This window comes from Odontomachus brunneus, unplaced genomic scaffold, assembly GCF_010583005.1.
Source record: "Odontomachus brunneus isolate Ranch 3 - 2012 unplaced genomic scaffold, Obru_v1 Obru_scaffold_180, whole genome shotgun sequence".
Taxonomy (NCBI): domain Eukaryota; kingdom Metazoa; phylum Arthropoda; class Insecta; order Hymenoptera; family Formicidae; genus Odontomachus; species Odontomachus brunneus.
In genome coordinates, this window is record NW_022639630.1 from 464,788 (window position 1) to 491,106 (window position 26,319).

The following is a 26,319-nucleotide window of genomic DNA, read 5'->3' on the forward strand; positions in this document are numbered from 1 at the left end:
AGAGAGAGAGAGAGAGAGAGAGAGAGAGAGAGAGAGAGAGAGAATGTGTGTGTGCGTGTGTAAGAGTATTTAGTCGCAAAAATTAAAAATATATCAGTTTTCATACTTCCGATACGTGTAACTTCAATTATCTCAGTTTAGCGATATTTATATGATCGATATTTTTTTAACTGTATATATGTGTAGATCGTATTTTCATTAATATATATTTCTTCATTAATATATATACCTTGAATATTGAAAATATTACTAAAAAAAATGTGCACACTAAAAAAATATCTAAAAATTAACAAATATTTATTAAATGAATTAACATATTTACTTAACATATTAACATATTTACTTAAATCAAATTTTTTTTCATTCGAACCGTATATTGTTTATTCAGTTTAAATAAATAATATTCGGTTGAATGGAGAGAAGTTTGATTTAAGTAAATATATCAATGGTATTCACCTAAGAAATATTTGTTAATTTTAAAATATTTTTTTTCTCAATACAAATCAACTATCTTAATCGGATAAACAACTCCTCCTTTTATTTCCTTTGACAGAGATATCAATTGCGTCGATTTTTTCTACTAAAAGATCGGGAAGTTTATCCGTGAGGTCCTCGGTATGCGAGAGTAAACGCAACGGCGATGGACACAATAACGACCCACTCGTCGTCGGTGAGCATTATCGTAACGATGACTGCTCCATAAAAAAAAGAGGCCGCGTTATGCTAAAACGATAGACGCGCCACGAGCTACGGGATAGTACGTGTTGTCGGTAGTTTCGCAAGTGGCTCGTAAAACTTTTAAATCCCGCCGTTTAAAGGGATATAGCCGCGTAGTAGCGTCGCTATTCTCTGTCTGGGCGGCGCGACGCGAGGCAGCGCAATGCGAATGCAAACGCGACGGATCGTTTTGATTAGGGAGATACACACGCTCGCGTCTATCATATCGAACGCAATCTCCAGCCTCCATCGGAACACTCGCGGAGCAGTAGCAGCAGCAATAGCAGCAGCACGTCGGTGCAGTATAGACGCGGCGGCCGAATAGCGGCGACTTTGAAACGGCGACGCAACGCTAACATTGACTCGGCATTCATGCATTAGCGTGCGCCAATGTAAACGCTCCGACTACATTCATGTGTTTCCTTTCCCGCGGCGAACGCGATCGATTGCAAATATTACTTTGGTCAATTTCAGCCGGCGGTCTATTTACTTGTTTGTGGTATCACTTTGCTACATCGATAGGGAAAAGTCGGGGAGGCGAGGGAGCGCGGCGGAGAAATAGATAGAGGGAGATAGGACACAGAGAGAAGCCGACGCGACATATACGCTCTCGACCGCAGGTTTATGTGCGTCCACGATGCGCTTTCGTGTATCGTGCGCGCATGCGTCGCCCGGCACGTATACCAGATTCAGCCACTTATCTCCCTCGACGTACCTTTCGGCCAGTTAACCGTTACGATACGTATGACGGTGATGAATGATTCGGAATTAGTCTCAATTTCGGAGCGCTGTGAGTTGCACGATAGCCTGTTACGCAGGTATACGCGCGAGTGTTGTTTCATTGATACTTTATTACCGTGCGATAATGCACATAAGGACGTCTCCTTTGTAGCGTCATCTAATCTATCTTTAAACGGAACCGAATTTATCTCTTATTTGGAATTCATATATTGCATCATTAGGCCTGTTCTTTGTAGCTGCACTGGTGCAATATATTGAAGTGAGACAAATATTTACGTTTTCTCACTCTAACGTATTGTACTAGTTCAGCAGTGTAGCTACAAAGAACAGGCCTAATTTCTTCCTAATGAATTAGCATCAATGCTGTTTCCGACTAGTATAAATATTAGAACTGTCAGGGTAGTTAAGATGACAACACGAGTTTGTGATTTCTTATAGAAATCGTTCAAACTTATAGCGGTACATTTTGTATATTTAATTACGCGAGTAATTAGTTGTGAATAAGATTAAAAAGAATAAGTAAATATTTTTCCCCTTGCATTACATTTTTTTTCTTTTTTAGAAACCTGTCGTTTTTTTTTATCTACTCTGGTAGAAATAGATCGCTGATCGTCCGTACACACAGAAAAATACATACTGTATTCAGATAAATGTTAGTGTTTCAACATGTTCACTATCATGGTTTATTTAGAGGACTCTTCTCACAGCTCACCTCGTATTTATTTTACGTAATTTTGTAAAACAGACTTAATTTGATAACGTGCACATAGAAGAAATAATTTTTTGCCGTCACACATATGTGACGCTAGTAACAAACATTTTAATTATTTCATAAGTTTATATATCCACAAATCTGTTTCAAGTTTATTATAAGCGTTAAATTTATTCAAAATATACTCTGAGAATCCTAGTAAGTTTAGCGCTTCCATCAAGAATATTAAATGAAAGAATTATTATTAGAAAAAGAATTATTAGAAAATTTGGTTTGCTTACTACATGGAGTCGAGCCAATTAAAGTTTTATAATATTCTGATAAAAGAAATAAATTTTTCTTTTAAGTATGCGTAGTAATGAGTCTTTTTTCTCAAATTTGCGATTAGTATATTTTAAGATTATTATCAAGGAAATATTTTTTGTCGAAGGCAGCCATTATTTAAAATAAGGAAAGTAAAGTGAATAATTTTTGTAGCAGTAGAATGATATTTTCACGTATGTAGTTTTAGTGTTAATGCTGTTTTCGATTAGCAACGATGTTAACGTTCACACTTTAACAATCTCAGCGTTAACACGATCGTACATGATCTCTCTAGAATTGCTCCTAACGGAACGTACGTTCGATTAGAGGTATCCGAGTCTATTAGTTCCCTCGGCGAGACTCGCGTTCAACGTAAAGAACGTAATTCGGAGTGCTCCGCGTTCGCGACGACGTCATAACGCTAAATAAGATTACCGACGCTCGAATCGCCGCGCCACATTTCGCCTCTCGCGGGCGAGGAGAATACAATTTCGGAAATGGGAGCGTGGCTCTCCTCGTCCCGTTGTCGCCGTGTTTAATCGGAATTCTCGAGCGTGCGAGCGGCAACGCCGCGCGGAGCTCGGCGTGCGAACGCGGTCGGGATACTCGCTAATGGCCGCGCGTTCGCATCTTAATAATCCGATCTGCCGGCCGTTGATATAAGAACAAGCCGGCACAGCCGTTCGGCCACGCTATTAATGACGTAACGTATTTCTGTGTTTCAGGTGCGATGGAGTCTCGTGGAGCCGGCTTCTACTATGAGTTGAGGCTTCGTAATTAATCGTGAGTACACATAGAGTGGCCCCAAGTTCCAATACATGCACGCGCACGCGAGTACATAGCGAACGGGCGCCGCGAGATCGTTAAGCGATGCGCATGTACAACGGCGAGATCGTACATATATGTAATCCCCCGCTAAATTGCGGATTTAATACCATGAATTTTATCGCGCGCAGCCGCGCTTCCTTTATTTCGCGATCGCGCGTTCTCGACATTCGATCGCGTTAATCGCGTTGCGCGTGCTTCTCTCTCTCTCTCTCTCTCTCTCTCTCTCTCTCTCTCTCTGAACTTATTAATGTTGCGTACTCTTCTTATTCTCTTTGTCTCTCTCTACCGTTGGAAATCGAGTGACCGCGGGCGTTTTTCTTAAGTGTGCGCGAGCGAACCGTATCGGCACGTTTCTTCGATCTCTGATCTCTTTTCTGCGTGACTCGTGCGCCGATAGATATGATACGTCGAGATTACGCATTCCATTATTATTTCACTATCGGCTTTCCTATTTTTATGACGATACGCGTTATACCGGGGTTCCCGCGCGCGCTTTGTGCTTACTTATATCGCGTCACGACGAACTTGTAAGCGTCTCGTAAAACAACGCTTCTTTTAACTTCCGACATGGCTATAGAACGCTGTAAAATGCATCGAACACGTATGTGTGCGCTATAAGGAGAACGATCTCTCTCCCTGTCGCGTGAGATCGATTCGATCTCGTTTAAAAGCGACCAACTTCACCTGCCGAAGAAACTTTTCTGCGGAAGGCATATATTTATATATATATACGACACATCATGAGTGCCCGAACATTTACTTGATCTTTTTATACGATTTTTAGCCTTATATACAGGGTTGTCAGATAATTTACAGAGGAGTCGCGGTGTACATGTAGATTAGGTTAAAGTAAACAAAAAATTCATCTACCATTTTGCAAAAAACGTAAAATTCGAAGTTATTAATTAAAGAAGATTCATGAATGATCCATACGTAGTTCAAAATTTTACGTAGTTGGTCGCAAAATGGTAGAAGAATTGTTCGTTCAGTTTGAACTAATTTACCTGTATACCTTCGTGAGTTATCGGACACTCTGTATAACGCCTGAGATTGAAAATCGCACAAGTAAAGCGCTCGTCACACGATCCTCGATTGTGTGAATCGTACATGCTAACATTCATGAAGTTGTCCATGAAGCCGTGCATGGTAACACACATGACTTTGTTGACCGTGAAGGTTACATTTTTTCGTACACGCTTCCGTGCATGCACCAATCGGTGATTAATTCATATTGGAGCCGATAATATGCTCCAAAATTATTTGTGAGCGTAAATGTTACATATATCATGTCATAACCAATGTATCAATTTACAAGTTGACATTGAAATAATAATAATACAGAGCAAGGAGGTCATTCACACACAATCGAGAATCTTGTGATGAGCGCTTAACTATAGTTATAATGATAGGTTTACAATGGCTTTAATATAATAGTTTATAATGAATAGTTGTAATGAATTGTCAAATGTAGTATCGAGAAAGAGGCTTAACTTTTTTCCCGCGTTAAATGAGTTACGTACATTATTAAAGAGAATAATATAATATTTCATTAAATTTTTCTTTTAGGCAATATGTAGTAACATAATGATAGATTATTGATAGATCATTGATAGATCATTGATTTAAATAGAGTCTATTCAAAGTTCATTATCTAAAAAGAATTAACGATTTCAACATAACAATAAACAAGACTAACAACTGAGATTATCAGCAGTTAGAAAACTCTAAGAAAAGATGGACTTGTACAGTCAAATTCTAGGCAGTACATACGATCGCATATTATATAAAACTTCAAGTAGTGACGGTTACTCGTTTATATCTAATCACAACGAGAATTTACCTGTGGGCGAGCGAGTTAGCCAGCGCAACCTATCGATGATCGTTGAAACGTATATCCGAATTGTACTTATATCTCTGTATATCTCTATATATTGCAACTTATTTAACAGTCTTAAGAAAACTGTTGTAATGATTTTTCTTTAGTAAATCGGGTGTGTGCTGAATACGAATGTATCTACAAAAACTCCATTACGCCAGGTTCCCGAGAAAATAAGGGTTTAAAATATGTGTAAACGCAATTTTGGCCATTTTCAAAAAAACGCGTAAACCAGATGTGTCAGCAACTTAGAAAAAGTCTGAAATTGAAGCTTGAACCTTTGTCTTTATTTTAAAAAGAAACTCAAAGTAACTTCGTAAAAGGAATTTTACTTTCACAGGAATAAACCGTTGTCATAAATTTATATAACAAAATAGCAAAATTATAATTCATATCCAACAAATTTTTAGGCGTTTAAAATCAGTGACCATGAAAACACTTCTGTTAAAGTTCATTGTATCTGTCTAATAAAAATTTAATCAAAATCTTATACAGAATTTTTGGATACAGGATACAGAATTTTTTTATTTAGTCTTAAGTTGTTTTTACAATTTCAACTACTCTTTAAGGGCGATATGTGCGACATGAATAAGTGGAGTATTTTTTTCTGCAATCTTTATTATTTTTGAGTTTATTTTTAACAGAAATATACCCAGAAATATTTGGCTGTGAGATATAATTTTGCTATTTTCTTGTATTTTGTGACGGTGTTTATTTCTCTGTGAGAGTGGCTTCTACGAAGTTGCAGTTTAAGTTTCCGATTTTTTAAAATAAAAACATAGGTTTAAGCTTCAATTTTAGACTTTTTCAAAGTTGCTGGTACATCTGATTCATGTGTTACGAATTTATGAATATAACTAAATACACGTCTTTTGGGAATTTAAACTCCAATTTTCTCGGAAATGGACAATTTTTAAAGTCACATTCGTCGTATTCAGCGTACCCAAATTATATTAATGAGCCCAAATTATTAATGAACCTTTCATAGTAAAAGTGCAAAAAATTGATTAAAATTTATAATATAGTATTATCAGAATCATCTTTATTCAATATATCTTATTATTTAATTTATTTAATATTCTTCTTTGATAGAGAATTGCTTTTATTATGCAGTTATATCAATCACTTTTGTAGTTGAAAGAACATTTATAATGTTCACACATTTAACTACATTTCAGTTCTATTTTAGTTTTAGTTCAGTTTAAATTTTTTACTTTTGACCAAATGTTTTAATTAAAATTCTTACATCGGATTGGCGAACAGACTTAATTTTGTTTAATTTGATTCAATTGTAGTTAATGTAACTAAATTTGCACCATCTAGAAACTTAGTTCGCTTTACGCGATCTTTTTTTCATGGAATTGAAAAAATGTATAAATCCCAAAGCTATACGGGTTATGATAGTTATAATTATAGATCTACTTATAGATCACTTAATATTAGAATAACTTACTTATTATAGTTTCAACTCTCATGTAATATGGGTCTGTGGAACCTGAACGAATATTCTATCGCTCATTAACTTTTATAAAGGATCCGGGAAAATTTCAAAATATCGTAAATCAATAGATTTTGATTTTATTGCGCTACTGTTTTATAGCTGTAGTTTTTCTATATCCCTGGAAAAAACATGTCTGAAAATACCGATTTTTAACAAAATTATGAATGTTTAAAGTTGACAGATCCAAAATGTACTGTATGTCTAAAAAAATATCATTATACGTGGAGAGTTAAAGTAAAATTATTGGTAACTATATATTTACATTGTTATATATATACACATATATAAATTATTAGACTTCTATTGATACTAAATTAAAAAAAAAAATGATGTATTTATGCAGTCAGCATAAATGCATAAAGTCAGCATTTATGAGTCAGCAATTATGTCGTATTTTTCTCTATAATAAGTCAAATACACAATTTAATACTGATATACAATTTAATACTGATACTAATAACGTCTATATTAACATTGTTTCAGTCTATATAAAATAATGGTGGATGCACTACAATCATAGTACACTAATAGTATTATAAATATAAAGAATCGATAAAGCAAATAATATTCTAGATTTTTGTTTAAATATTAATAATACTTGTATGAATGTAACTTTAGAAAGTAATTGCAGAGAACTAAAGAACATAAAAAATAGATAATTATTTACATTAACGACTCGTCTTTGACTTTCATATATGTCATCAAATATATAACTCCGAGTAACAATTAAAAAATTTTAGCCGTCGATCTTTGTTCATTAACAAGTTATTGACATAAAATAAAGAGTTAGGGGTGGAGGAGGGGCGAACCTCCTGAGAGATGTTTAAGCGGGAAGAAGTTGAAAAATATCGGAATATGGCGAAAAATGCGTTTAGAACTTGAAAAACTGCGTTCTAAATAAAAAGCTTCTTTGGTTAATAATTTTTTAATAAACAATGACCCCCAACTAAAATCTTCGAAAAGTTATTTACGACTATTGATAACATATGTTGTTAAGGTCATCGTGATGTCCGTTAATGCAAATAATTACCAAAAATGTTTTCCATTTTAATTGTAATGCGTACTTAATTAATATATTAATGAATGTTATTCAAAATTGGAACTCACTTCATAATCGTTACCTTTATTTGTAGAGACAATTACGTTTTTCCAAAAATCGCTCTCGTCACCAAAAGCTTCATTATCTGACGAATATTTCGAGGGAACCTCTCATAGAATCGGGGTATTTCGCCGGGATACCTCTGCCTATATTTCCATCACGAGGGGTAAACCTGGAACTCACGTTTATTGCGAAATAAAGAGTCATTTAAGCGCTTAATATCACTTGATTTCGCAATCGGTTCGAATCTGACACGCCGCGCGGAACAACGGCGGTGGTAGTGGTGGAGGAGTACACCACGACGGTTTTTACCGTAGGCGTCGACATTCTCGAGAGAGATTACGGCGCTCGCCCGGCGCATTTCTTCGTATCGATCGCCACGAATACTCCCACATAATTCGCTTATTACAGCTTCCGCGTATCTCCGCGTTTTCCCCACGGCATTCCCGACTTCGCGGAAAAAAAGTACGCGCGCCCGGCAGAGAAACACCTACCTACACACACACACACACATACGTTCGTGTCCGTCTGTTCGTCCGCCCGCGCCCGTTCGCTATCGTACACGCGGTGTTTTCTCGTTTCTCGTGCGCGCGAGTATCGCGCTATAATTGCAGCCGATGCGACGTATGTACGTGGCATGACGCCCGGTCGCCCCGTTGCGTACGTGCGCTCGTGTAGTAGGTACGCGAATGTGCACGTGTGTCGCCGCATCCGCGCTTGTGTAAGTGTGTGCACGTGTAGGAGTGTTTGGAGCGCGTGGGGAAGTCCCCGTTAACGGCGCTGTAACGTTCATGCAACCGTCGTATTCGCGTTCGTTAGAGAAAGAGAGATAGATATATAATATATATATATATATATATATATATATATATGTACGAAAAGAGAGAGAGAGAGGGAGAGAGAGAGACCGGTGTATCCGACAAAAAGAGAGTGAGAGGAAGAGAGGAATATCGGCGAGTGCTTCAGAGAGAAGGAGAGCACCAGGGAGAGAGCGAGAGGGGGGAGAGAGAGAGAGAGAGAACGACACACCGAGGGATGGTTTTGCTCTGCTGGCTCTGTATTGATTGCTGTGCTGCTCCTCCACCTCCACCACCTCTCTTGCGACGATCTCTCTCTCCATCTCGCTTTAGTGCTCCCTCTTTCTCCGGCTCGCGCTCCTGTGCCCCGATCCCGTCCGCACACCGACGCGCGGCCCCGTAATGTCGGCTCGCTCTGCGAAACCATCAAGATCCGAGGTCCTCGTTGCGCCACGCCACGCCACGCCGCCACGCCATGCCATGCCATGCCACGCCGCACCGCGCGCGTATCTTCCCTCGAAACGCCCCGGCGAGAAGAGTCCGCCTGTAATTGACGCAGATAGGAGAGTACCATCTGCTCTGCGGCACGAACGGCACGAACGAAGCGCGACGGGACGGGACGGGATAGGGAATGCGCGTAATGCCGTCCTCGGCGACGTGTTCCATGTAAGGATTCATTGAATGGGAAACGAAGCTCGACCGCGAGCGAACGAACGAGCGAGCGAGCAAGCGAGTGAGTGAGTCGTTCCTCGTGACGTCGTTGGACGGCGACGACGAGGACGACGTCGCGCGTTCTGCATCTCGAATCTCGTCCGTGTCGCGTGTCGTCCTCGGGCAGTCGAGCGCATTGGGTTGTATCTCGTCTTGGGCTCTTCGTACGTTTCGCTGCGTATTAATCCCGGAAGAATGCCAGCCGCACGATGCTTTCCGGTATTTGCGCGTATTTATCCACACGATGAAGCCTGTACATCTACTCAGTGCAGGTACTCCGTCGAATAAGTGGGTTTCATGAGAGACGGGATGGTAGGAGGAATAATACTTTGGAAACTCGATTAAATTCAAGTACCATCACCCATTTAATGGCGGTATAATTCAGCGTATAGATGTGTTTATACGGGATTTCTTCATTTGGTTATCCGAGTAAAATTGCGCTATATTTGATTCTGTCGTATCCGGAATTCACTGTATCACGTATTACGGTGACCCTCAGTGTTGGTTGCCAGGCATCAGCCGTGCGATAAGCCATTAAGATCACACGCTCGCGATGATACACATTAACGCGTAATTTTACGCGGCATGGTTTTATGCGCGTCTCTTTCTTTTTCCTTATGTCGTACTGAAGTATTCAAGAAAGCTTTTAGATGCATTATTCTGGATATCTGGAATCAAATTCTACCTAAAATTAGAATTTGTTATAAATGATTTAAACCCTCTATATACAATTATATTTTTGGAGCTTACAGTATAATTGGGTCTGCCAAACAACTTCGAACTACCACAATTTTATTGAAAATCAATATTTTTAGATACATTTTTCAAAGATATAGGAAGGCTTCAGTTATAGAATAGTAGCGCAGTACAGTTAAATTCTGCAAACAAATATTCATTATTCTGAGATTTTCTCTAACATTTTGCAAAATTTCATGAATAAACAAACCCGAGTAGACAGATGTTAAAAGGACAGTTCTTTCCTCCTTGTATCAAGGCAGTGCAAAAACAGATAGGTCCTACAGAAATGTAACACTCTTACACATTAGTGCCATGATTTGTAAATCAAACTTGATATGTCTAATTGGACCATGACTGAAATGACTATGAATAATACTACTTTTAACTCTTGAACTTGGCAACAAGACGAATTCTTTGTACGATGCAGAGTTAACGTTGGTTGTCACGATGCCTCACATACATAATTTTAAATATTAGATGCTTTTAAGTGCTGTCCGGACATAATGAGAGTTAATCGTCAGACGTTTCAAGACGCTATCTATAGACAATGAAGATTTTTACCAGATGTACATGTGCGTAGTCTAAGGGTTAAGAACCAAAATCAAAGTTGGCTAATTTGGACTTTATCATTTTATTGAAGCCTCTTTAAGATCCCAACTGAAAACCATCTCAGGAATTGACTAACTTGCTCCTGACTGAGTTTTATTTTATAGCACAAGTCTCATTTGGGATATTCACGTCAGCATCAATTCATGATCTATTCACGAAATTCCATTCAGGATGTGCTTCAGGAAGTTATTTCTGTCTTTTCTTACGAAAATATCTATTTTGGGGACATTCCTGGTTAAGGCCACTACATGCTTATGGTCCTCCCCAATTAATTTTTACCCGGGAATATTCATTCGGGTCTCTCACATAGAGACTCAAGATTGGACGCGGAGAGTTAAGAATAGATGTTTTGATTTTGTTTGAGTATCAGCTTGGAATTATCACAAATGTATAATTTCTAGCGCGCCATGTTATTATTCTTGTTCTTTTCATGCTAGGTTAGGTTGTGACCATATGTACTTGACCGTAAGTGCAAGGTTATATTAGGTTAGTTATGTAATTTTTATTTTATTTGCGTTCTTACGATTTTTTATTTGTTTTTTTTTTTTCTTTTTGTATGCGTATCTTTATATTGTATTTTTCTATTACTGTACCAGCGCTTGAGAGGACTTAGTCCCAGGGCTCCAATAATCATCACTATCTCTCCCTTCGTTTTACGTCTGCATTTTTCGTGGACTATTCCTCGTGTATCTAAACGAAATTTTAGTTGACCAAATATTACGTATTCACATATACCCGTTTTCATTACGGTAATTAACGGGGATAGCGATGGACTTGTCGCAAATTGGCGTTCTATTTAAATTCGCTAATTACTGTTGCGGCACGACGATGTGACCGCCCACTATCGCGCCGCCGCGATGAAACGTGGCTCGCGTTACAAGGCTCGTGCGCGTCCGTGTGTTTTTCTTTCGAACGTGAGGGATTGGGTATAATTAACGTGTATGGAAACGCTATCTGATGCGACACAGTGACATCGATGCAGCGAGGCTCGCGAGCGCCTCATGTAATTACGTCTCTCCAGGATTGTCGCTGTGCGTGCGTGCGCGCGAGCTAAGAATGTCAGACCAAATTTTCCTGGGGATTTATCACGACTGCGATGGAAAAGAGTCACTGTCGGCGTCGCGATTGCACTTGATTTCAGTTTGAATAGAGGAAGATCGTTGTATTGAACAGTTACACGGTGAGCTAAAAAACGGAGTTACACAGTTACGGAGTTAACAGTTACACGGTGACTAAAGGATTTTGGTCGGTTAAATGCGAGGCAATTAGATTGTAGGAGAAAGAAAAATATAAAATAATCGCACTCTATATTTTCTTTCTATTGGAAGACTCTATTGAAATCAGAATAACAAATACCATTCTGTACCATTTTGGGAAAGATATAGAGGGAGTTAAACAGACGCAAATATCGCACGTTCAGAACACTCATTTTCTCTCATTGCGAGCTTGCTGGTATGAACTCTCGGATATTTTAATTCCAGGTCGCAAATATCATTCGGCCAAATGATAGACGACAGCGTCTATCATTTAATATGCAAGTGTACGTCGTGCACAATAAGAAATTATCTTCGTAGCGCGCGCAAGATCGTATGAAATATACATTGTTTTATAAATAATTTCACTGTCTCTGCACTCTCCTGGATCTTCTAACGTACATACAGAAGCGAGCGCTTGAGAATACAAATAGGTTGTCACATATTTTAATTCCGCTTAAAACGACGATACGAACTAACAATAGAACTAACGCGAATATTCGTATCAATATCACAGATATTCTCTCCATTTTAGGTCCCTGAAGAATTAGAATCTCGGGGTAACGCTCTTTATTTCTTCCTTCTCTTTCTAAATAATCTTTTCTCCCTTTATCTACCTACCTCCATTTATCTATTAATCCATCTTTCTCTGTATCTCTCTAAATCAACCGATTTGTTTGCTATTTAAACACAAACCAACGCTTACGTTGTGACGACGCATTCACGGGATTAATATAGACGGGATATCCTGCGGAAAAGCGTAAGCGAGCGCAGAAATAAACGCGATAAATCGAAATGGAGCGCGAGGGTCGCATCTCGCGAATAAACGGCGCGTTTCTTTCACATCGCAGGGCTCTTATGTCCCTACACCACTACCACCACTAGCGGCAGCAGCAGCATGAGCCCGACCTGGCACCGCCGACTTTTTCCCGGCCAAAGGAAAGGAGCGACGTAATACCGGTCGAGAAATCGATGGTCGACCGTGTCTCTCTTCTTCCTTCTGCCCTCTCGGCTCGCCGCCCGCGCCCGCTGTTCCCTTACCCCCGAGGCGGCCGACCCTCGCGCCCTTCTCGGCCCCGTTCCTCGCCCTACCCCGCTTCCTGCGCCAATTTACGAGCATCTCCAAGTGCGCTCGCCTAGCTGAAAACCGGGTGGCGTCGTCGCGGACTCGCCCGGATATTTCGGACGCCACGCGAACGAAAACGACGGCGACGACGATGAATCGGGTATAAGACTACTCGCGGCCGACATAACACCTCGGTATTACGCAAGCGCATCGACACTCGCTCTTCGACATGTTTTAGAATTGCCGTAATTTCGGTTCGATACCGATTGGGTAGGCGTCGACAGAAATATCCGTGGCTTATTCGCGCTGGATTGATTTCTTCCTTCAATATTGTGAGCAATGCTATCGCCGCTTCTCATGAAAACTGAGAGAACTGTAGGAGCCATGGTATTCTTTGTGCTGAAGAAACGCACCGGATATCCTGAAGCGTCTTTAGTTATAATTTATTCACGATTTACATAGGAACAGAACTATCGCGGAGAGAGAGATAGACCAGAGCGAGTCACTACTGCCGCGGCAATAATCGCGAGCTCGGTCGACGTTATTCGGCGTGCCCGGGAGACACGCGTCTAATTATACGCTCGTCGAGTGGAGATGACAATTTCGACCGCGGATTCAGATATCCTAGAACCCGCATTTCATATGCGCCATAAGAAACATGGAAACGGTCAGAACTATCTCTCTAAATTTCTCGGGATGGAAACTTACCCAGAACGACTAAAAAGTGGCATTTTAGCATACTAATTAGGTGCATAAGGGTTCATAAAAAGATGACACTTCTTAAAGGAATATTAAAGTTTTAATGTCAAAATTGAATCGCTCATCGTAAATCTAATCTCATAACTAACCTCATCATAAAGCTCCTGCTTAGAGAAAATACTGCTTACTGAATGTACAGTCTTTTATTGATAGCCCTATCCATATATGACGTGTAGGTTACGTGTAAAGCGTGTTACCAATATGAATATATGAATATATTAGAAGATGATTTCTTTGTAAACAGAGGATATGAAAGAAAAAAATTATTTGTATCCTGTGTGATTACTCTATACATGTGAGGTTGTTTAAGATATGTTTTCCGTAAGATGAGCTTTGGTATTTGTATGGAGTATCCGAAAGATTAAATTAAATGTTTTTTTTTAGGAAGTGGATTGAATTTGTGAAAACATGGATAGTTTAACTTTCCTTTTATCTTGTTAAAAGATCTATATCTTTTAACCTTAGCCGCAATCAAGGAGATATCTGATGGCTGTTTTAGTGATCTCACGTTATCTTGGGTCAAGATATTTTCTGGGAATATAATATCTAATTGTTTTTCGAGATAATATTTGATTTGCGACGTTAAAAGTTGATAGACTTTTTCGTAGTCAGTTGTACGCCAACATGACTGGGGATTCACATAAAATGGATAAATATTTTTTCTTCTTGTAAATTTTTAACTATCCTCTTAATTATATATAATAATGGATGTAATTTTTCTTTGAAATTAGAAGAGCCGATAAATTCCCTGTTTCGTTTTAAAAACGATCTCTTCTCTCTATTCTCTCTCGATTCTATCGACTCATACGCCATAGTACAACCGCGTAAAACTCAAAAATGCCCTACAGTACTTTCACTCGAAGCGAAAATATTACCACTCGAAATCGCAAGAGTGAATGTTTCACTCGACTTAGAGTAGATTCCATATGAACGAGTTTTTTCATCGATTCGAATGAATATACTCTTCTGACGGTAGATTACATCAGATTCACCCTTCAATTTCGAATAAAAATATTCACTTAATTCACAGAGAATTCACTCTGTATGAGTGGAAAATCACTCGAATTCAAAAGACACGGAGATCACTACTTTTTGAGTGAAATTTAGCTTCAAGAAATTTTAAGAATCTTGCCCATTTTTATACGGGTTCTGGACCCTCACGGCTAGTTAAAATAAAAAATTATTATTAGATAATCAAAATATTCTATACACACAATCTTCTAAATTAACACTGTTCAGAGATACATCTTTTGAAACATTGGAAAAATATACTAAATGGCATTTTTTATTCTACTTCTCGGCGTTCAGGGTGACTTCTTCGTGGTGACGATGGTAAAGGATAACATAAACTGCTTTGAAATACTAATTTGGAGTATCTATAATCACTGTCAATTATTATATCAATATATCTGGAAAACTTTGACTAAGTTATTAGAGTACAATACACCGAAAAACTGAGATATTCTTGTTCTTAGAAAAATCCTCTAAAATAGGCACCAAGTATAAAATATTCTAAACATAAGATTTATTCCTCTTATTTTGAGAGAAAGTTCTCTATACAGAGATAAGAGTTTCTCAAAATAAGAGGAATAAATCTTATATTTAGAATATTTTATACTTGGTGTCTATTTTAAAGGATTTTTCTAAAAACAAGAATATTAATTTTTCAGTGTAGATCTTGCTATAAGTTTGTAATTGTAGATATATAAGATGAACTTATAACTTTTTCCAATAACGCTGAAGTTGTCTAATCTTTAGCGACTGCATGCATAAACGTAAGTATGTGTCAAAAAACTACTAGTGAGTAATAATGTGGACGGGACTCTAATTAGTATCAGTGAAAATATATATGTGTAAGGAAAAATACTTATAGCGGCAAGACTTATAAAGAGGTTTTACTGTACCTGCAAAAAAGCAAATAACATTTTTGTTTCATTAGAATCCTTAACTTCCAACAGCCTTTTCAGCAACGGATATCGGATTTTTAGTAACCTATTGTTCTTCTATTGAACAGTTCATTATTACTCGATTCATTATTACTCGCAAAGGGCTCAAAATGAGCCAGGTTTTTTCTTAGAATGGGATCTAACTAAAAAACGAGTGGGAAGCATTTTCACTTGAAGCGAAGATCCGCCACTCGAAATCGCAAGAGTGAATGTTTCACTCGAGGTTAGAGTAGACTCTGACTCTATATGAACAAATGTTTCAATCAATTCGAGTAAACACATTTCTCTGATGATAGAATACATCAGATTCGCTCTTCCATTCCTCGTGAAAATATTTACTCGACGATTCAGACTAGTGACTTCACTCTATATGAGTAAAAAATCATTCCAAATGCTACGGTGGTCATTTTATTTTTTTTTAGTACAATTTCACTTCAAGAAATTTGGAGAGTATTGTGGTCGTTGTAGAATATTAGAGCAGAGCGACTGGAGGTCAATTTTTCCTCAGCTGTATCGTATCTTACTACATTTCCAAGAGAGGAGAATGCTCGCGATGATACTTTTTACTTGTAGCTCTCGTCGCTACAAGACTCCGTTGTTCTTTATCGATAAGCAAAGTAGCAGCAATAACGGAAGATATTGAAAGGACGTTTCTCCGTCACAATCAGCCGGAGAACAATTTCCGCCGCCGCAATAGACTGTTCCTATGTGGCTTCTCTTGTCAATTAGAAGTGGAAGGCTTCGCGTCGTCATTCATGAATCTGAAAATGCAGTAAAAGCCATTGGCACATTGTCCTTCTTTTTCGCTCCTCTGTGTAAAATAATCCCAGACACTCCATGAATATCATAATGTTGTTGATATGGTCGCAATAGTTACTCGCTGCAACGTGTGTGAAGATAAAATCTTCGTATATGTCGCATATTCGCACGGAAAGAAACAATTCTGTTGATATAACTGAATTTTCCATTGCCTGGTAAGAATAGAGACCAGATGAAAAACTCAATTGTAGGAAAGATCCCTGTAGAAGGTTTCTATTCAATCAAATGTTCTCAGTTTTTTCAACTAAATTTTGAAGAGATGCTGAAATCGAAATCTTTATCGACAGACTTTTTTCTGCAAAGCTTACACATGGATTACATAGAATTACAAATATTCTTACACAATAAAAATACGTGTAAGAATAAATTGGAACATTGCTCAATATATGACAAAAATGGTTAAAAAATTTGAAAGTTGACATTTCAAACGTAAATTAGCTTGTCAAACGCTGAAATAATTGTTTGCCTGATACAAGAGATCTGTATCTTGTGTATACTGAACGCGCGAGTTTGCTTTGCTCAGAAAAATTTCAAAGAACATTACTATTCCTTTATCTTTGAATTTACAAGCATAAAAATATTGGGAAAATTTTCAGAAAGATTTCTATATATGTATGTTTGCCGCATTGAATATAAAAAAGGTAATTATTTATGTAAAATTTACATGTATATTCATGGTCAATGGACTTGGATCCACGACAATAAACACAATAACATATACACTCAGTTATAAAGTGGTCTTTACCTTTTTCTTCCAATGAAATTACAGTGTTCAAGCTTATCATAAATTGTTGACTAATTTACGCAGCGTAATTTATTGCCTGTGTCTTTTGTTATTAATCAATTATTGCGCAAATTCGTCAGCAGTGACTCAATTATGACAATTTGAAGCGCTGCAACTTTATTAGAAAAAAGATATGAAAATCGTTTTGCAACTGACTATATAAAAATACGAAAAAAGTAGTGTGATTGTATTAGTGACGATTGTCTCTACGTTATCGACAATTTTTGGAGTTCGTCATCGACTCCAGTATTCTCTTAATAACCGTTTAGACAAATGTTTTTTCGGTCACGGTAATAAAGATATTATATTTCATATTGCTGGATTTTTATCTAGTCCATATTCAGTTGCGCACAGATTTTTTCTTTTCATGTAGTACTACCAAAGCAGTCAAAATGACCACCGGGTTTGTAAATTTTTATAAAAATTACTCGAATTTATAACAGTGCATTTTATGTTTTTAATTAACGTTGAATAAAATTAAAAAAGTAAATAAACATTTTTCCCTTATATTGTGCATTTTTTTTTTTTCAAAAACTTGTCATTTTTATTTTTCTAACAAAAATGGGTTAACTGTTAGTAATTTTAATGTTAATTAATCTATTTTTCAAGGCGTTAAGCATTTATATCTCAGCGTATATTTAAATATAGATGAGAACCGTCTTGCACGCGATAATCCTCTTAGAGGACTTGTACTTAAAAACGAAGTCGCAAGAAAAGATGCGCGGAGAACGTAAACGCACGGATTAGAAATCTGTCGAAAACGTTTAAATCGGATTATCACGCTTTTTCTCGTCCTTTCTTCCTTCCTCTCTTTCTCTTGCTCTTTACCGAAATTATAATATTGCTCAATATTACATATTTCCATTAAGAGTCTTTATTTTGCATTAATTTAACGAGAATAAACGCGTAGAATTATCCGTAGCCTTCGTCATAGAATTTACGACGAATCGATCGCGCGAACGTAAAAATCTCACCATCCAGATTAGCAGTGAACTCTTCAATGGGACTCCGCCAATAGTCGAGTTCCCCACCGTAAATTTTGACAAAGCACAAAGCACGTTTTTCGCGTCAGCGTTTCATTCGTTTCGCGCTCGCTCCAGCGCGACGCGAAAATTCTATTTTCGAGCGAGCCAACATTGATTCTTCGGGCGTGCGTTCGCACGGATTCTTTCGTCCGAGGACGCGGAGGATGCATATATATAATATATATATATATATATATATATATATATAGAGAGAGAGAGAGGGGGGGGAGGGGAAACGCGGCGCACGAAGCTGGAAGTATCTAGGAACTAACGAGTTAATAACGGTAAATGCCGTTTCAGCATGAATTCCACTTGGGATGAGCATAGTAACATGAGAATCCGTTTGTCGCTAGGCGATACACTTGCGCGGACGCATCGTTTTTTGAGAGCTGCGTGCTCTCTCGTTTTGAAAAGACAGCGCTAACGAGAGAACGAGCGAGAAAGTGGGAGAAATGCATTAAAACGCGTAATTCAACACCCTTGACGTTGCATAAGCACCCGCGATATCAGCGGGCAGATGTGTGCAGAAATGCGAGTGTATGTGTATGCATGCGCGCGCACAAATGCGTTGTCGTGGCTAAAATGTACGTTTCCAAACAAAAGCCTGAAAGGCACTCGATGAAAAATCACCTCGCTCCAGGATTAATTAACGCAAGCGCGATGGTAATTTTGCTCGCGATCGACGCACACGACACACACGCGCGCGTCTATGATAACTATACTGGTTGTATAATAATAGCGGCGCCGCGCCGCGCTGCAGTTGCCGCCGCCGCCGCCACCAGTGCCGCGACTATCCTAGCATCAGCCTCACCTAACCTTACCCTAACCCAACCTAACTGACGTTGTAACGATGTATATTTATACAACAGCTGGCGGCGAGGGAGGGGAGTGCGCCAGTCAGCTGATTGAAGCGCTGGAGGGGAAAAAGTGGAGGGGAGAACGACCTTTATTTAAAGCGCCGGAGAGAAGCCTTTCTTCGACTGGTAAACAGTTGTCGAATGCAAATGCGAGCGAGCTGCTCTCCTCGTATATGCGTCGCACGCGTGTGTGCGTGCGTGTGCGTTTTCATGTGTGCTCGCGCGCGTTCGTGCGTGCATGCGTGTGTGCGTATTCGCTCTAAATTAATAAACTCCAGCTGTAGAGAAATTCTCCGGACCTCGCGAGTGTTTCCGATCATGACGCGGCTAATTGTCGTAATTAGGTGAAAGGGTCGTCCCGTCGTCTCAGGCAAAATGCGACTTCATGTCGCGGATCGTTGTGCGGAAACGAGACAAGCGGATTTCTCCGCTTCGAAGGCTCTCGTGAACGCGAAAATGTGAGGAGCGCTTAATTGTTCCTTGCGATTTACAAAAGTGGCGGTAGTTTGCGCGCCAGAGGAATATCGCCGGCGAAATTTCCTCCTCGAGCAGGATTAAGTGTATTTGCGTTCGGTCACCCTCTCTTATTCTCTTCCCCCGTGGCCGATCGATAAAGCACCCGGCGTCCTTCCTTCTTTTCTCTTCCTCCGCCTTCTTTTCTTCTTCTTCTTTTCGAGTGATAATCCCCGCGTCGTCAAGGCGGCACCTCGGCAAGAGGAAAAATTGCGCTGAACCGGCCGCGCGCGCTCGGCACCGAAAATCCCGAGAAAGAAGCGCCGCCGGTGCGGCGCAGCGTGCTGCAGCTTCGTCGTAAATATCGCGCTGCGGCGATTCCTCGCGAAACCTGTTCCACCTACCTCCTCCTCCTCTTCGCCGCGTTTTTCGACTCGTGGCGCAGATAAAGAACCGGCAGTGTAGAGAGAAAGAGAGAGAGAGAGAGGCCTTGGCTGGCGGCGCGGCGTGGACTTCGCGAGCGTTGCGCTTCGTGAGAGTTAACCTCTGTAACGAAAGCATGGACGATGTGCGTTTTCAGGGGACTGGCATGGAGAAGGAGAACTCCGCATCGGGCGGAGGCGGTGGGGGCGGCGGGGGTGGCGGAGCTGAAGCAGCGGCCGCGGCGACTCCGGGCGCCACCTCCACCTCCGAGAAACTCCAGGCGGACCAGGCCAATCCGTTGCTCGATCCAACTGCGCTCTTCGGCGGTAAGTCATTTTCGCTCATATCGCTTCTCTCTTTTTCTGTTTTTCTCATCTTTTGTTTTCTCTCTCCGCGTTTCTTCTCCTCCCTTTTGCTTCTCCCTCGCACCAACTCGCGCGAACGCGTCGCGATAAGCGACGTTGATATGCGAAATGGTGCGACGAAGAGAGAGAAAGAGGAGATAACTCGGAGAAAGGATCAGCGATATATGTACGTAGGCCAAATATTCTCTTCACAAAGTAAAATTGGCACTTGCAATTTGAGACAGAGAGAGATGGTTACTTTTGGAACTGTTCTTTTCCCATTAGCTTACTAGATTGGCAATTTAAGACAGAGTGAAGTAGAGTTGTTTTCGGGACTGTTCCTTTCTCATTGTAGTAAGTTAGAGTGAGGAAGGAACAATCCCGAAAACAGTTTTTCCCTCAAATCCCTCAAACTGCTGCCCTAAAGAACGGCTGTCAAAAGCCACTATATACATTACAAAAAAATGAAGTGCTGCATATAATAGCAATAAATTTGTGTTGTAAGTTTAATATTTATAACTTGACTATAATAATAAATTTCTACAAGTACATTAACTATATATTTTTGGAAATGAAGTTTGTTACATGTATACTTTAACACGTCTGTGCTTTTAAAACACTGTACGGGCAGTTTAAATTAACATACATATGTGTTAATCTTAGAAAACTATTTTAACCTCAAAAGTCGTATAATGTTGGAGAAACGATATTTGAAGTTGCATTAAGAGCCGATATATGAAATTAAAATATATTTAGGTGTAGTAACATAAGTATGTAAAAGTAAAACATACAATGTAAAATACAATATAGTATGTTAAAAGTATAGATTGTAATATTTAATTTTGCAATGTGTAAAAACTGATACCGTTCGACTTGTGTTATTACGCCACTTATATCATGCTATAAATACAATAAAAATCTACTTTTAATGCTTTCTTCGATGTTTTTCTTCTTTCTTAAAAGTTTAGCGACTGTATCGCAATGTTTTCCATTTATAGTTTCCTTCTTAATAGCAAAGTCTCTTATTCTAAATCCTCTTTTATCAATAAAAGTGTCTCTAAGTGTGTTTATATGCTAATTAGAAGACTTATAAGTAAGGACCGCAAAGGTTATATCGATATATCAGGAGTTGTATTCTGTACACATTTAGCGACAACTGTTGATTCGGTATGTGTTGTTATACAACTATTTTACGATATAATAACTGCGAAAAGAAATAAACTGAACCGACAGTTGTCGATAAACATATAGCTGCCTAAACTGTGCGTTGCGCAAGTATTATTACATAAAATAGCTGCGGAATGACACTTATTAAATCAATAGTCGCCTGTATGTGCATACAGAATAGGTTTTGTCCCAGAATAGGTTTTTGATAGCTGCTCTAAGCTAGAGTGAGAAAGAAATAAACACCAAAATAGCTATCTCACTTTGTCTTAAACTGTCAATGCCAACTTCACTCTTTGCTACAGCAAAAGTATACGAATTCTTGATTCATGTCCAGAAAAAATCCTAGAATATTACACAAACGATATATAACATTATATATATATATATATATATATATATATATATATATATATATATATATATATCATGTTTAATGTATTTTGGGCAAATTTTTGTAATATCGCATAACATTACTGTAATATGTATACATCATAGTTGAAATATTACATAAAAATAGATAAATACTGCAGTGTCACTTCTGCATTTCACTTCTTACTACACGTGTGCTAGTATAAACATAAATTCAGAGGAGCGACGTTGTGTCGTAAATATTATTGCCGTAATAACTGCTATTACCCACTAAAAATTATATCTATTGAAAATGCGAAAAATATTACTACATAATAATTTTTGTAAATTTATATTGAACTGTAATGTTATTTGTGCCATCGATGCGATCAGTTTAAGGGAACTGGAGAGTCAGATTGCCTGAAAATCGTGCTTGTTCTCTCACAATTTTTATGACAAACTGAATGAATATGCGAAAGTATTATTTTGACATGTATTTATACAACATGAAGAGAAGAAAAATATAATTTTGATGCTCAAATATTCAATATAAATGTATGTTACAGGCAGTTCAAATATATTTTGTTTTTCTTTTCAAAGTCGTCATTTTGCAGTAATATCTTGATTCTTGGTGGTTCAATTAAGCTGAATTTTAGGTAGAAAATTTCCGTAAGCTTGTCGTTATCGTGTGAATTACTGACAAACTCGTGAAAATATTTAATTTTGAAATATTAATTTTTTTACTATAAAAAGTTGAAAATTTAATAATATTCCATTAAGATATTTACAATTTTGTTAACTTTTATTCAATTTCTATTATAGTGATTCACACGATAACGACAAGTTTACGGACATTTTCTATCTAAAATTCAGCTTAATTGAACCACCGAGAGTCAAGATATTACTGCAAACTGACGATCTCGAAAAGAAAAACGAAATATATTTTAACTGCATGTACCATACACTTGTATTGAGTATTTGATCATCAAAATTATATTTTTTTTCTCTTTATATTCTCGTTGTATAAATACACGTCAAAATAACATTTTCGCATATTCATTCAGTTTGTCATAAAAAATTCTAAAAAAACACGATTTTTAGGCAATCTGACCCTCCAGTCCCTTTAAATGTAATATTAGAAAAGAAATTCCTGCAAGCAGAACATTTTATTTACACGCGCATCTATAATAAATTTATATCTGTAATGGTTGGTTCCAAAAATGATCGATTATAATAGTCGTAATTTTACATGTAATTTTGCAATGCAGCTCTACCCACCAGGTTAGATTAGTCATGCTCTACGGCTGTGTAGGTCACGTTGCCGATGTCTACATCGTAGACGTTGCCCCTCGGTGTGCGCTACGATCACCGGGGATGATGACGGAGGGAACGGTTATCTCGCAGCTAACTTTGTCTGACAGTTAATTATAAGGCGGCGGAATAGACGAAAACACAGCGCGTAGAAGCGTTACCGGGCAACGGTTCCGAGCCACGAGAACATAATACTCGCGTAGAAATGTCGAGGTGCAACAACAAATAGGCGGTGTATTTTATCACCGTGCCGACGTATGACGCGCAACAATAGAGGTTTCGTTCATTAACTAACGATTTCGTTTGTATCTCATAACGGTATTCTCTCCTCTTCGTATCGTAGATGATTCCAGGCCGTCGATAACCCTCCACTGGATTTTTTTTCCTGCCTTTTTAATTCATCCGGCCGCCAATACGCGAGCGAGCGAACGACCAGAAATACAGCGGCTTTATTTGATCCGCGCGATCATGCGCGATATTGTTTAGACGAAACAGGCAAATATTTTCTATATACTGGGGGAGTGTTGCGATGCGCGCACGCGTTTGGTATTTATCAGAGGGGTATGCAAGTTCAGACGGCACAATATTTGCCGGCGTGAGTTATGGTGCTTGTCCAAGAGGAAGTTTGCTGCCGGCCACTCCGATTTCGGTCATCCAGGCACGTTTCCTCGAGATCGGTGGCGGCTTCGGATGACCCGGTCGTACGATTACGTAAGCCTCGGCAAGTTGAGGAATGCGACGCGAGGGAAACTTTTGAAAAGTGGAGAAAATTCCGGTAACGATCCGGTTAGCATTATCGGAGTCTACCATCCGTGTATCACATCTACGTCACGTGATGGGGCCGGGAATAATTGGAGACGTATCGACCGAGTTTTAAGTGTGTCTTGTTATTCGTTCGTGCGCTATCGTGATTCTTTCTTTCCAAAGAGGAATTCATCAGTAGTTTACGCTTTTATTTCAACGCGGAGTCCCCTTTTATTGTTTGCTACAAATGAGTCTATTTTATTATTGTTGAGAGAGTTATTAGTAATTTTAAATTAATTTTAAAAATCTGCTTCATCTCATTCGATTCATGGGATTTTCCATTACCTCTCGTCGGTGAATCTCGTCATAGTCCCTTTCTTCCATTAGAAATTTATCCTATAGTATTGATCAGGTTGATCTTGGTCAGTTACCTCGTTTAAATAATGTGATGTTATCGAGTCCTGATTATTATTAAGCTTAATTGTTGATAATTTTTGTTAGAATATTGCATAATTTCTGTCGTATTTTTTAATTAAATTAAGAGAACTGACATAATTTTGAAAATAATTTATTTAATTAACAACATATTGGGATAAATTTCTAGTTGAACCTATTGTCTACTTCAAACGAGATTATTTCACTAATTTTAGGCTTCTAAGGTTTATATATAAAGCGTTTTTTTTTTATTATTTCAGTTCATTTTATAGTTCATGTCTACACTCAGATTATTGCATTTCTTTAATTCGTCTGCATTTTGAATATATAAGCGTTATTTGAGATCATCTTTTCTGTTTACATATATTTCTCAGATAGAGGGATGGCGACACAAATTCTTCAGATTTTTGGTAGTTGATTTTTGACTGTTGTAAGAATTTAGATGATTCAAAGTGCCAAGCATTAACAGGATCTATATCAAGCAAAATATGTAAACATTAAAGAAAGACTCAACAGAGATAATAATAAATCAACAAGTATGAACAACTTTGTATAAACCATTAGTGTATCTGAAGCAATGGACCAATAAACAACCAAAGGATAAGTAGTTGGATAATAAACAAAAATAAGTAGAGTTAAATGCGAGTTAGGTATGGTTTATGGTGCTTGATAAAGATGAAAGGGAAACTACGAATTTATTTTACTAAAAGAAAAAAAATAGATTTATGATTTTAATTTATTACGTTAAATATATTGTATTTACTCATTAACGGTTCAGTAAGATTAATAGTATGAGTACCTATTTACTCTCTACTTTTACTTCACATCATAGTCTTTTACAACGTAACAGAAGGAAAGGAAGCTTTGATCAGATTGACAACAAATAATTAAGAACTTGGGACGTTGATATAATAAACAGTAAGAAAATTTGCATTTCTCTGAAAATTTCTAAATATAACGTCTAGTGAGTTTGTTGCTGCATAAATATAACAAAATATTACATTATTGTGATATAAATTTAATAATTAATTTAATATACTATATTTGCTTCATAAGTGTAATTAAAAAGGTTATAATTTCTATTATCCATTGTTTTACGAAGTGATAATCATGATAGTCTATTTGGATGTTTTATAAATTTAGGATTATGAGTAACATTAAATCAGTTTTAAAACTGTTTTATTTGAAACTTTCATTAGTCCTTCGATTCTTGTTCGCGGCGTACTCTTTCGGCCGACAATGCACTACCATATCGTGACCGTTTGTCCAATGAACAATTCTCTCACGATTGACAGCGGCTTCGCGTATCGATAAAGTGTTTTTCGCGAAGCGCTCACGAGGCTCGCGTTCTCCCACAAACCGCGTTATTACAAACTCGTTCGTTGCATTCGCCAGCGATTTACACGATCATTGGAAAGCCGGTCGCAGTACAAAGTGGGCCCAATGCGCTCTCGCACGTCGACGCGATATATCAGCGCTGCCTTAACGAGCGGAGGGCCTTCCCTCTCTGCCTGTCCCGCTCTCTCTCTTTCTCTGTTTCTCTCTCTCCCCTTCCGTTCCTCGCTCTTTTGCTTTGTCCCGAAATCAATTAGTCCCGCGCGCACATCGCTCTCAGCCTTTCTCTCCTTCCAAGGTTATCAAGGCTCCTTCCGTCGAGAGCTCGCTTGCGCTCGTGCGACTCTCCATTGCTTCCTCGCGACAAAGAAGAGAGCCTTAGTTCTCGCGCGTCGCGCTCTTCGACTCGACGCCTGCTCTAGGGATATCCGCGTGCCTGAAGCGAGACTTTTCGATACTCGTTCGTTAACTCGGCTAAAAGTTGCATTCGAGTGGGAGAGAAATGGAATCGATTGGCGGCTTGAGAGACTCTCTCGATGATTCTTTGTAGAATACTTAATCCTTCATCCTCAATACGGTATGGCTCTCTCTCTCTCTCTCTCTCTCTCTCTCTCTCTC

At 38.5% G+C, this 26,319-nt stretch overlaps 1 protein-coding gene across 22 annotated transcripts in view; it reads left to right on the forward strand.

Annotated features, from left to right (window-relative positions):
- Positions 1–26,319, forward strand: part of LOC116851603 (bromodomain adjacent to zinc finger domain protein 2B-like) — a 401,190-nt gene that overhangs the window by 266,200 nt on the left and 108,671 nt on the right. For all 22 annotated transcript variants that reach the window (XM_032831181.1, XM_032831197.1, XM_032831190.1 and 19 more), the window contains 2 exons: positions 3,199–3,256; positions 20,175–20,343. In XM_032831181.1, coding sequence (XP_032687072.1) covers positions 20,184–20,343 — 160 coding nt within the window. In that variant the 5' untranslated portion in view covers positions 3,199–3,256; positions 20,175–20,183. The remainder of the gene's footprint in view (positions 1–3,198; positions 3,257–20,174; positions 20,344–26,319) is intronic.